This window comes from Narcine bancroftii, chromosome 9, assembly GCF_036971445.1.
Source record: "Narcine bancroftii isolate sNarBan1 chromosome 9, sNarBan1.hap1, whole genome shotgun sequence".
NCBI classification, from domain to species: Eukaryota; Metazoa; Chordata; class Chondrichthyes; order Torpediniformes; family Narcinidae; genus Narcine; species Narcine bancroftii.
In genome coordinates this window covers 37286093-37298977 of record NC_091477.1, presented here as the reverse complement: position 1 = coordinate 37298977, position 12885 = coordinate 37286093, and the positions used below count along the sequence as shown (strand labels likewise).

The following is a 12885-nucleotide window of genomic DNA, read 5'->3' as shown; positions in this document are numbered from 1 at the left end:
CCAATATACTGAAAGCCCCATCATACTCTGGACACTCTCTTCCCCCCTCCTCTCACTTGGAAAAGGATTTAAAGTGCAAAGGCATGCATCAATGAGCTTAGACAGTTTCTTCCCTATAGCCACCAAGCTCCTGAATGAACATGCTGCCCTTCCCTGGTGCTAACTGATCTTTCACTTCAATCGTATACTCTAATTTTGCTCTCTGCGCAACTGTATTAATGTTAGAAATAGTCTGTTTGGACAGAGAGAGAGGTTCTTCTGCAAGCAGACAAAGTATTTTGCGCCAAATAAACAAAAGTATTTTCACACTTGCAACAATAGCATGATATACCCAATGGTGGCACAACTCAAAAATACAGAAAGCAGGACAGGATGAGAATTTAATTTCAAAGAGTTTAGTCTTTTGAAACTTTTTATTATTAGAAATATTTTCTGGTCAACAATGTGATTTTTGTTTTAACTGGTTTTCCATAACTTACAATAGCACACACTCATTGGCTCAATATAAAATAGGTTTTTTGCACCACAAGTTTTAATCTTCACAAAAGCAACAAAATAAACCAGATATATTGTACAAATATATTACAATTTTCACTTGTATACTTTTACGATTTGATTACAAAAAAATAAAATTTTGCATTTCATCCATGTTACAAATATATGTATAGTTTAACATCACTGTAATAAATAACATACTATATTGTCCACAGATCAGGTAAAGGCAAATTAACATGGAAGAACAATGTAGGCCCCCATAAAACCCAAAGTCAAAATTCAAGTGAAACACTCAAAAACATGACAAACCAAATCTGCACTTCTGAAATAAGGGAAAGAATGCAATAGCAGTTTAAAATAAACCAACCCATAATCAAACTGCTTCACTTAAGAGTAAGGGCACAAGAAGCCAAGAGCTGCAGACCAAATTCAAGAGTAAGCTTAAGAATTTTTCCATTGAAGAATTTTGCTGCTCTCTCCTTCAGATATGGTGTTTCTCCACATTCTATCTTGGAGTTTCCCTCAGTGACAAATTTAGCCCCAATCACATTTCCAAAAGAACTCCATATAAAGTACATCCATGTTAAAAGTTCCCCCTTTACCATTTTACCTCATTTCATTTTCCCATTGGGATAATTTCAAGTCTCCCTTGCACTGTACTCAACTGATTACGGAAATGTTCATCTTTTCGCTGTGCTAATAAATGTTATCCCCACAAGGCTGTCATCAGAAGTGAGAAAGAATAATTTTGTTGTCATCTTCTGCAATTTGGGGCACTGAGGCAAATTGTGCCATTCTTACAATCACTTCAATTAACAGGACAATCCACCAATTTTTAGGGCTTGGCTGCTGATTTCTTCAGGGATCCTCCTTTTCCATTTTCATTTCACATCTGGCAGTCTTTGGCATCAACAGGGTGAAAGCAATTTCAAGACCTTTAACTTTAAGGTAACCTGGATTTGATTTCCTTGCAGACATCGAAGTGAACTAGCCACTTGCATGTAAAGCACTTATGAACCTGTAAAATGTTATACTTTCTCCCTCCTTGTTACAAAGTTAAATCTTAACTATTTTAAAGCAAAATACTATAGTTAACCATGTGAAGTATGAATAAAAACTCAAAATGCTTTTCATAAATTATAGTTCAAAATATCACTGACCACATTTTGACCCCCATTCAATTGTCAAGACCTTCCTCTGCCTTTTTTTAAATTTGGTTGAGCCTCAATAGCCAGCCCAACCTGTGCAGTTCTTAAGATTCTCCCATGAAGCTTATAACCTTCTTGTACTATTTTTACCACAGTACCAGGTAAAGCTTCCACAGATGGAACACGCAAAGCAATTTCATGTTCCACTGAACTGTACTTGAGCCCAATGGAGTTCATTTTCTCCAACCCATGCTTAGCAAATATTTTGCACAGTTTCTCATTTATCAAGCATAATCCTTCGTGGAGATTCTTAACTGCTGGATTGGAATGGTCAAGCTCCTCCTCATTTATACTCTGTGTGGTCTTCTCCAGCAAATCAGCTACTGCCAGGATATCTTTACAAAAACTATGGATACCTAGCAAGGCAAAAATAAGCTTCTGTTAAATCATATTTGAACAGCTGAATCTTTAATTCAGCACTTACTTATTGAAAGTGGGAGCTAGATTAACACAAACCAATATTTCAATTTTTTGGAGTCTTTCACAATAACATTCTTAAAAAAAGTTTAGGCTTGTAGCAACCATATTCCTGCTGATTTACCGCAGGGAGTAGGAAATTTAGTAGTGTCAGTTCAAAATAATCTTCATTAAATTATTAATCAGGTTGTGCCAGGGGCATTAGTAAGATGACTTTAATTGAAACCAGGAATTAAGTTCAATCTTTAATTGTCTAAATATCAAGCAAGTGGCAGACAACAATTAAGAGTCAAGCCACTCCCTGAGTAACATTGTTGAATGATATTTTTTTTTAAAAAATAGCCACCTAGTAGCTCATGCTTAACATTATGAAACTTGGTAAATTAAATTGGAATAAAAAGCATATTTAAATTTTCCAGTGCAAGTGTCTAGTCCAGCAAGTTAGACACTATAATAAAAAGTTAAACAAATTGAACATTTCAATTTGTTTAGTTGTTGTTTGCAACATTTGTTTTTATTTCAGATTTGCGTCAACGACATTTTTTGTGAATTTTAATTACCGTTAAGTTATACACTATGATACTATAATCCACTGCAAAGACTTGTCAAGATCACTTTCAGCTCATTATGTGTACAATAAGATTATCGATATCCAATTTTTAAAAATCTGTTGAAGGTATCAGGTTTTACATGAACTCTTCAACTTTACAACAATTTATTCCAGAAATTCTTCTCACCATATATCCTGCCATCTTCTACACATTTTCGAATTCTTCTATTGGTGTCTTCAGCATGTGCCAAAACCCTTCTATAGTTATCCTACAACATCAAACACGAGATGAAATAAATAGGTAAAATGTATATTTGAAGAAAAACTTCACCACTTCAATTTCAAAAAATAAATACGGCTCATTTCAAGGCAATTGTATTTATCTTGTGTTAAGCACCCTGGTTAATGTCTTCTACCTTATAAAATTGTTCACCGAACTTCTGCAAAATGTTCATTCTTCAGCCTTTCAAAACAAAACTATTGAATTGGAAAAGTGAGTTTAATAAAATTTCCTGATACTTAATGACCAGCTGAAAAAATTCAGTTAGCCACTACAGGCAGATAGAATGGTATGCTTGGTTCATGGACTGTGGCAAAGAATGCAAGAGTTTGGATCTGGTGTTACAAATTTTAAAGAACTCAAGTTGTGCAGAGGTGTAGATAGGATAGTTACGATTCCTCCTACACCACCCCCTCCCCATATAGAGGACATAGTTTTCAGAGGTAGCAAAATCCCAGAGGTAAGTATATACTGGGAGGAGTTTATATCTGGAACAAAGCCAATAAAGATAGTGGCAACAAATACAATTACTATGTTTAAGAGGCATTTAAATGTACACTTATATAGACAAGGCAAAGGAGGATACATCCTTAATATGGACAATGTAAATGAGAAAAATGGATGTGGTGGGCTCAGGGTCATGTTCCTCTGCTATGCATCCCCGACTTCGTGACTGATCAGTTGAAAGACAGGATTAACAAGTTTTATATTGTCCTGTGTGAACTCATCATAGCAAGAGGATGTACACTATATGGAGTATTCAGAAGTGCTGAGGAAACTCAGCAGGTCATGCGGCATCCATAGAAAGTAAAAGGCAGTCAACCCCTGAAGAATGGTTCAGGTGAGAAACAACAACTGCCTCTTGCTTTCTATGCATGCCTGTGTGACCTGCTGAGTTTCTCCAGCACTTTTATGTACTGCACTAAACCAGAGCATCTGCAGATTTTCTTGTTTACCCAACACAAGATGCAGCCTGTGTATTCTGGGGAAACCAGCCCAGATGCCTACACCCACGCCAACAGCAATTTGTTGAGATGTTATTTGGTATCTTATTGGATTCATCAAAGCCACCAGTTGAGGTTGACAATCTGGCTGCAGAATGCTAAAAGGCCAATTGCAATATATGCTGAGGCAGTTCGGGAACATATTAAAGCTGATAATTATATTTGTATTAACATACCAATATTTATGCCACTGACAAAGATAAACTTGTTATTCATCGTCAGTACTGTACTTAAAATAACTTGCAACCAATTCCCAGTTTGCCACCATTTTCCCCCACATGAAGTTGGCTTGCTTTGTTTAGAATCAAGAGCTTGTTCTCAACAAACTCCTGACAACACACCTTCAACTTCAAGAATCAGAGCCCCTGCAAATCCATTTCTCAACAAATCGCTCATCCACCTTGACGCTGCAAGTCACCTGCAGAGAGATTTCGGATGGTCCGGTGGAGAATCCAAACTTCTGCTGTTCCACACAGGCCTAAAATTTGGCTTCAGGAATACAATTCAATTATTAGAATGCAAGGTTATAATCCAGCACACTGTCAATATCACTTTCAAGTATATTTGCTCACACCAGTGTTAATACATATTTCTATATTGGGAGCTAATTGCAAATGGACAATGTACAGAAATAATTCAAACAAAAAAGTAATGTTGGTCAGTGCCTTAAAAGACTATTCTAAATTGTTCACTCTGTATCAAAATACATGTGATCATTTTTTAATCAATAAGGCAAATCAAAATCTACATTAAAAAATAACATGGCTCCATTGAGCAACCTTAGTAGTAATTGCAGTTCTTCGGATATTTCCCACTGGCCAACAGTCAATGATCTTTGAACTTTTAAATTTAAAGAATTCTTATTTTCTAATTCTTAAATGGCAAAAGAGATGGACATTATAGGTAACACAAACGGTCAGTTCCATTGAAGACTATGTGCACGTAACAAAATAAATGCTAGGAATACCCAGCAGGTCAACTAGATGCATTAAAAAGGGAAACAGCTAATGTTTTAGCTCAGTGTTCTTTCCTCAGAAGTGGAAAACATCTTTGTTAACACTTCAAGTCAATCACCTTTGCTGTTTCTGTTATGGCTAATTATTTCCAGCACCTTGAATATTGTTGTACATGCATAGTTTCTTATCACATTCCAAGTATGTTTGAGGAATTTTGTTTTTATTTCATATTCCCAGCATCTGCAGCATTTTGAATTTCATTTACAGTGCCAGTGATCGGGACCAGGGTTTGAATCCCGCACTCTACAAGGAGTTTGCACATTCACTCAGTGTCTGCGTGGGTTTTCCCGGGGGCTTTGGTTTCCTACCACCGTTCAAAATGTACCAGATTAAAAGGGCGGCACAGTTTGCATACCAGTTAGATCAATGCCTTCACAGCACCAGCAATCAGGACCAAACCAGGGTTCCATTCCCACACTGTCTGTAAGGAGTTTGTACGTTCTTCCCATGTCTGTGTGCATTTTCTTGGGGGGGGGGGGGAAAGAGAGATCCGGTTTCCTCCCACTATTCAAAAAGTACTGGGGGGGGGTAGGTTAATGGGGTGCAAATTGGGCGGCACGGACATGTGGGCTGAAATGGCCTGTTATTGTGCTCTATGTCTAAATTTTAAAAATTAAAATGTTGATATGCGAGTGCTGGTCAAATCAGTCGCACCAAAAGGCAGTCAAATATTCAATGGAGGTTAGTTTCTGTGACAAGTGAGGTTATTTGAAGTTGCTAGCAAAATTGTAAAAAGTATTAGTAGCAAGAAAAAGTAGCACATTTTGCTAATTTTTTCCCCCCAATCCTTCATTATTCAGCCATGAATTCACCTGCTCCAACAAGTTAAATTTTCTTCTCATTGGATTTGCTTTAAGCAATAAATTCCTCAGCACAACTTTTCAGGCACATTCCAAAAGTTGTTCTTGAGTAATGCATTGACTCTAGTATCCAAGCAGAGATTTTATAAATTCCTGCATCATTCAACCATTTATCAATTGAGAATGACTCAGTTGATTGCCCAGTGAACTACACTGGAATTTTGAGATGAAGTTTCAGAATTGGATTGCAGCTTCTAATTGGAAGAGCAACATTATTTGGCTCAGCAAATAAAGAGGCACTCCTGTTGGTCAGCGAAGGCTACAAAGTTTTCATGTTCATTCCCAAACGAGACAATTAATCATTAACACTGCTCTTTTATATATTCCCAGACATTAATATTCCAGCAGGTACTAGTTCACAGAGTACTAAAGCGATAAATGTTAAACTACCAATTTTATACAATTATCAGAACAATGCATCAAGCAGGAATCCATAAAAATGTCACATTCAAACTGGCAGGAAACAAGCTGATTGGATTTGATTGGATGCATTGGTTGTCAACCTCCTCCAAAATTCCAGATTTAAAATGACCAATCTGCCTGTCATCAGTAAAAGGGAAAACATTGAACTCTTATTATGGAAGCAGCAAAGGGACTTTTTGGAAAATAATAATAAGAATGGATTTATAAAAGAGAAATAATGTTTGCATATCAATTCATGTTTTTTGAGATTCAAACTACCAAAATAGATACCAGTAGAACTGGTTTATTTGGACATTGAGACCTTCAATAAACTACCCAACAAGTAACTATTAAATAAAATTAGAACATATGGTGTGGCGGGGGGAAATATTAGCATGAATAGGAATTGGTGAATTTTTACTGGCAAGTTGCTGCAGAGACTTATGGGTTCAAAGTCAAAGAGTCTTGCTATGATCATACAAGGCACAATTAAGAACACATATGTGCAGAGATTTGCTCTCCCTACCTAAAGAAGAATATGCTGCAATAGATGAAGTGCAATAATCACCAGACTTATTTGTTGGATGGTTGCTTTGTCATTCTTGGAGAGATTAAGTTTGGAAGGATGAGAGGCAGTCTCATTGAAACATACCAATTGCTTACAAGGTTTGACAGGGCAGATGCAGAAATAACGATTCTCCTGGGTAGAATATCTGAAACCAGCACAGTTTCAAAATAAGATGTCAGCCATTCATAAAAGAGAGATTATTTCACTCAGGGGGGCACTGAATCTTAGGAATTCCCTCCTCAAGAAGTAATGGAGGTTCAGTCACTGAAAGAATCTTGATAGATTTTACAAGATTGAAGGAATTATGGTTTTCTGGGTTAGAGAGGGAAAGTGGCACCAAGATAAAAGTTTACCCCTGATCTTGCTGAATCATGGAGCAGGCAACAGGAGCTAAGTGGCCCACTCCAATTTTGATACTCTTAATTACAAATGTACAAGGTTCTTTTCTTTCATCTAACCAGAATATCTGGCAGTGCTTAACCCTGATGCTAATTTAGAAAATGTTCCACTGTCCGCATTCACTAACTTTGGTCATTAATAAATTACAACAGTTGGATCTCGAGTTATTCTCTGATGTTAAACACTTTAGAAGAATTGTAAACTACTCTTATTAAGCTAAACATTGCTACAAAAATTGCACTAAAGCTTACATGTGGCACCACTTTTGACAATTCCAAAGCAAATAACTGCTCCCATTTACAAATTGCTATAAAGCCCTGCAATTTCACCAGGTGAGCAACGAGCACGAGTGAGAAGTGTGCACTAATGGGTGACAAACATGGTAGCAAATAGAGGCTTGGCTGCATATTCTACTTTTGTTGCAATTGCTGACAAAATAAAACTTACCTGCAAGGTCCGACATTCTTTATCCAACTCATCAATTTTGAGTTGTAACATTTTTTGACTGGCACAGGGATGGGAATTCATCTTTTGTTGCATGGTGTTCTCAGCAGGGCACTTAGTAGTCTTTGCAGTGGATAATGAACTTTGATTTTCTTCATTTTTGCTTTGGATAGGAGAGGCACAGAGGGTCAAAAAACTCCTAGAAAACAATAATACGTGACTTAGAAATAATTTCATACAGCTTTGTAAATATGCAAACTTATTCTTCTCGGCACTTACATATTCTAGCAGTTCTACTTCAAATAATTACAATCAAATCAGCCAGGCAGTACACACTTGAGGGACTACTCTTTCTAATTTGCATAGTTATAAGGGATCATGTAATTCAACAAAATGATCAGCAAAAAAATTCCAATCTCACAGGGGGGCGGGGAAGAAGTTATACAGTTTAAAACTGACAAGTCTGTCCCAAACAAGTCGGAGGAAACCATATTCTATACAATTCACAACAGTTCTGACAAAGTAAAAAAGATAATTACAAATTTTCACACGTCAAGGAAAAATAGTGGTCAGAACCTATTACATCTGGGACACCTTCCAACAAGATATAACAGACAACTTCAATTGTTCAAGTCTTCAGCCCGCTGTGTATTTTGTACGTGCAGGAGAGGGCATGCAGCATGTCTGACACCCTGTAATTCTAGACACAATTCCTTATAAGGCATTAAAAAAGTCAAACTGCAAATAGCATTCATGGGACTTTTACTATTCCATGAATTAGAGAGCCTAATCATATTCTCCACGTGTAATTAACCACACGAGTTATCATAGTTTACATCAGGCAGATGAAGCAAACTTACCACCAAAATAATCTTTTAATAAGTGGTTACTACGAAACTATTTTAAATTACTGCTGTTTGATTCTCAAGTGTTATTTGTAAAATTTCAACCTGATGATGTGAGGGAAGACACAAATGCCCAACTGATCCCAACAAGAGTATCTGTCCTGCTATCCACATGTCCAGAAATGACAGCGTTCCAGCAATCAAACCACCTATTCACACAAAAAGAATCCAACCTTTCTTCACCACCCCATGTCTGTTTATATGAAAATATAACTGTAAATTGTATTTAATGATGAACATGCTAATAAGCTCATTTACATGACAGCACAAAGGAACTTCTGAATTGGATTGTCTTGAAGAATGAGAGTCCAGTGAAATCGCACATCACTTGTTATAACCAATGATGCCGAGGTTTGGATTTCTGCTCCATAAGCAAGTGCCTACGTGAGGAACAGCACGATCCGGGAACCAGCTGCAACCTGGCCAATATCGAACACGGGGTTGACGCTTGCACTTATTGATTTCTGGCGTGAAGCGAGAGCACCATTGATTGCCAAAATATCTCCAGCTCACCGTCTCCCCGCCTCTCCGTAATCAGCATGCGGATCAACAGCACTGCATCAATCCCCGAAGGGAATGCGGACTCCCAGGAAGCAGTCGCGCCTGTTGCTGGCTGCACCGGGAGATGGAGCAATGGGGGGGCCGGGGGGCAACCGGCCGGAATGGTTGGGGAGGGGGGAGACGAGGAACAGGCCGGGATGGTTGGGGAGGGGGGGGGAAAGAACGGCCGGGATGGTTGGGGAGGGGGGGGGAAAGAACGGCCGGGATGGTTGGGGAGGGGGGGGGAAAGAACGGCCGGGATGGTTGGGGAGGGGGGGGAAAGAACGGCCGGGATGGTTGGGGAGGGGGGGGGAAGAACGGCCGGGATGGTTGAGGAGGGGGGGGGGAAGAACGGCCGGGATGGTTGGGGAGGGGGGGAAGAACGGCCGGGATGGTTGGGGAGGGGGGAAGAACGGCCGGGATGGTTGGGGAGGGGGGGAAGAACGGCCGGGATGGTTGGGGAGGGGGGGAAGAACGGCCGGGATGGTTGGGGAGGGGGGGAAGAACGGCCGGGATGGTTGGGGAGGGGGGGAAGAACGGCCGGGATGGTTGGGGAGGGGGGGAAGAACGGCCGGGATGGTTGGGGAGGGGGGGAAGAACGGCCGGGATGGTTGGGGAGGGGGGGGAAGAACGGCCGGGATGGTTGGGGAGGGGGGGGAAGAACGGCCGGGATGGTTGGGGAGGGGGGGGAAGAACGGCCGGGATGGTTGGGGAGGGGGGGGGAAGAACGGCCGGGATGGTTGAGGAGGGGGGGGGGAAGAACGGCCGGGATGGTTGGGGAGGGGGGGGAAGAACGGCCGGGATGGTTGGGGAGGGGGGGAAGAACGGCCGGGATGGTTGGGGAGGGGGGGGAAGAACGGCCGGGATGGTTGGGGAGGGGGGGGGAAGAACGGCCGGGATGGTTGGGGAGGGGGGGGAAGAACGGCCGGGATGGTTGGGGAGGGGGGGAAGAACGGCCGGGATGGTTGGGGAGGGGGGGGGAGAACGGCCGGGATGGTTGGGGAGGGGGTGGGGGGGGAGAACGGCCGGGATGGTTGGGGAGGGGGGGGGGAAGAACGGCCGGGATGGTTGGGGAGGGGGGGGGAAGAACGGCCGGGATGGTTGGGGAGGGGGGGGGAAGAACGGCCGGGATGGTTGGGGAGGGGGGGGGAAGAACGGCCGGGATGGTTGGGGAGGGGGGGGAAGAACGGCCGGGATGGTTGGGGAGGGGGGGAAGAACGGCCGGGATGGTTGGGGAGGGGGGGAAGAACGGCCGGGATGGTTGGGGAGGGGGGGAAGAACGGCCGGGATGGTTGGGGAGGGGGGGAAGAACGGCCGGGATGGTTGGGGAGGGGGGGAAGAACGGCCGGGATGGTTGGGGAGGGGGGGGGGAAGAACGGCCGGGATGGTTGGGGAGGGGGGGAAGAACGGCCGGGATGGTTGGGGAGGGGGGGAAGAACGGCCGGGATGGTTGGGGAGGGGGGGGAAGAACGGCCGGGATGGTTGGGGAGGGGGGGAAGAACGGCCGGGATGGTTGGGGAGGGGGGGGGAGAACGGCCGGGATGGTTGGGGAGGGGGGGGGGAGAACGGCCGGGATGGTTGGGGAGGGGGGAGACGAGGAACAGGCCGGGACGGTTGGGGAGGGGGTGGGGGGAGAACGGCCGGGATGGTTGGGGAGGGGGCCGGGATGGTGGCTGAATGCGGTGCGGAAGCCCCAGAGAGGCGGAAATCGGCCGCCCTCACACCGGCGGACGGAGCGCTGTGGGTCCGGCCTCCCCTCACTCACCTCCCGCCCTTCCACCGGCTCAAATTTGCCACGTTCCAGCCCATCCGCACCACCGTCAAGTACATGATCACCATGACTTCTCGGAAACCAGCGCTGCGTCCCCGCTTAAACCCCGAGCGGCCGCTCCCACCTCTCACCCCGCCCCCCGGCCGCTGCTGCACCACCACGTGATCGCTCTGCTGTCTCGTGACCGATGTGTCTGCACAGGGTGTTGCTGCTTCAACACAGACAATGGTGCAAGCTGGAGGGGAGCAACTCTGGTGCTGGTCTACTCCATTTATTTTAAGATTCTTATCCCGTTGTAGGTCTTGCATTGCAAAGTATTCCTCTTGTTATTCAAGATTTTTTAAATGTCATTAAGGCAGAAAGTAAAATTACATGGTGTCCTTGAGTCTTCCAGCAGGTAGTCAAAGATTCGCCATCAATAGAAAATTCCTGCCACCCCTTACAATTGGAAAAGGGAGATCTCCAGATCACTGAGTGTCCATGCATTCGCCTCCAGTGTTCCCGTAGCTTCCACGGACGCTCAGATTTCAGTCCAAAGGAAACCAGTACTCCATCACCATCAGGAATCCCTCAGCGCCCTCTCGCATCCCAATTCCGATACCTGGGACCCTTTCAGCCAGTCTCCAGCAGTCCACAGCCTGGTGTGAGCCCTTTGAGCACAGTCGGCTGCAGACTGCATGGGTTCCTCGCCAAAAGCTTGCCGTCTTGGTGTTCTTCAGCCACAGAGCCCCTCAGTGGGCTGCCACCAGGGTCACTGTCCCGTGGGTCATCTCTGCTTCTCCTTCTCAAACAGGAGTTGGTCTCACTGTTTTCTGGTGCCCTTCGCCAGTCCTCTGCTCCCCTGGAGACTGCAACCTCATGATTGCTGCCAAACGTAGACACCTCATTCTTGTTCCCAGTCCCTGCAGTCACAGGATTTTAAAAATGAATCACCATCTGCTCCTTTGACAGACCATTTAAATACTGTATAGAGCTGTTGGTGGTTGGACTGCAGAGGAGTGTTCTGTGCCTCCACTCCCCACTCTCCCGTGTCCACACCAGCGGCAATGCTGCCATTACAGCAGCTCTGGCAGTACATTCATATTCTAGTTTAAAATGTAGACATACAGCATGGTTACAGGCCATTTTGGCCCAGAAGTCCATGCTGCCAAATTTGCACCCCATTAACCTACACCTCTGTTACGTTCTGAATGGTGAGAGGAAATCCACACAGATACAATAGACAATAGGAGCTGGAGTAGGCCCTTCGGCCCATTGAGCCAGCACCGCCATTTTACAGATCATGGCTGATCACTACCATCAGTACTCCTTTCCAGCCTTATCCCCATAACCCTTAACTCCTTTGCCCACTAGAGTCTTATCTAACTCTCTTTTGAACATAATCAGCGAATCTGCCTCTAGCACCCTCTGTGGCAGAGCATTCCACAGATTCACACTTCTCTGGGTAAAAAAAATGTTTTCTCATCTCCGTCCTAAAGGGCCTACCCTGTATTCTTAAACTATGCCCTCTAGTCCTCATCTCCCCCATCATTGGGAACAAGTAATCCGACTTCACCCTGTCTATCCCCCTGATGATTTTGTATACCTCAATCATGTCCCCCCTCATCCTTCTAAACTCCATCGGATACAAGTCCAGTTTTTCTAGCCTTTCAGCATATGTCAACCCCGCCATCCCTGGAGCTAACCTCGTAAATCTGCGCTGCACACCCTCTATAGCTAGTATGTCCTTCCTCAAAATTGGAGACCAGAACTGGACGCAATACTCCAGGTGGGGTCTCACCAGTGCCCTGTACAACTGCAGAAGGGCGTATCTGTTCCTATACTCCAATCCCCTCTTTATGAAAGCCAACATGCCATTTGCCTTCTTCACAGCTTTCTGAACCTGCATGCTAGCCTTCAGTGAAATTTTAATTTACCTCCATTAAAACCTGAAATATAAACATTTCATTCACCCCCAATGCCCCCTTCTCAACAGTCAAATCCAGAAGTCCTTTAAGTTCAAGATCAAGTTTATTTATCATCTGAA

At 43.7% G+C, this 12885-nt stretch overlaps 1 protein-coding gene across 1 annotated transcript; it reads right to left on the bottom strand.

Moving 5' to 3' along the window:
- Positions 1-394: 394 nt before the first annotated feature.
- Positions 395-10994, bottom strand: LOC138743435 (grpE protein homolog 2, mitochondrial-like). Its single transcript, XM_069898824.1, has 4 exons — positions 10854-10994; positions 7647-7842; positions 2858-2939; positions 395-2059 (listed from the first exon to the last, which is right to left on the bottom strand). The coding sequence occupies exons 1-4, from the start codon at positions 10925-10927 to the stop codon at positions 1680-1682; spliced, it is 732 nt and encodes a 243-aa protein (XP_069754925.1). The 5' UTR covers positions 10928-10994; the 3' UTR covers positions 395-1679.
- Between the last annotated feature and the right edge of the window lie 1891 nt (positions 10995-12885).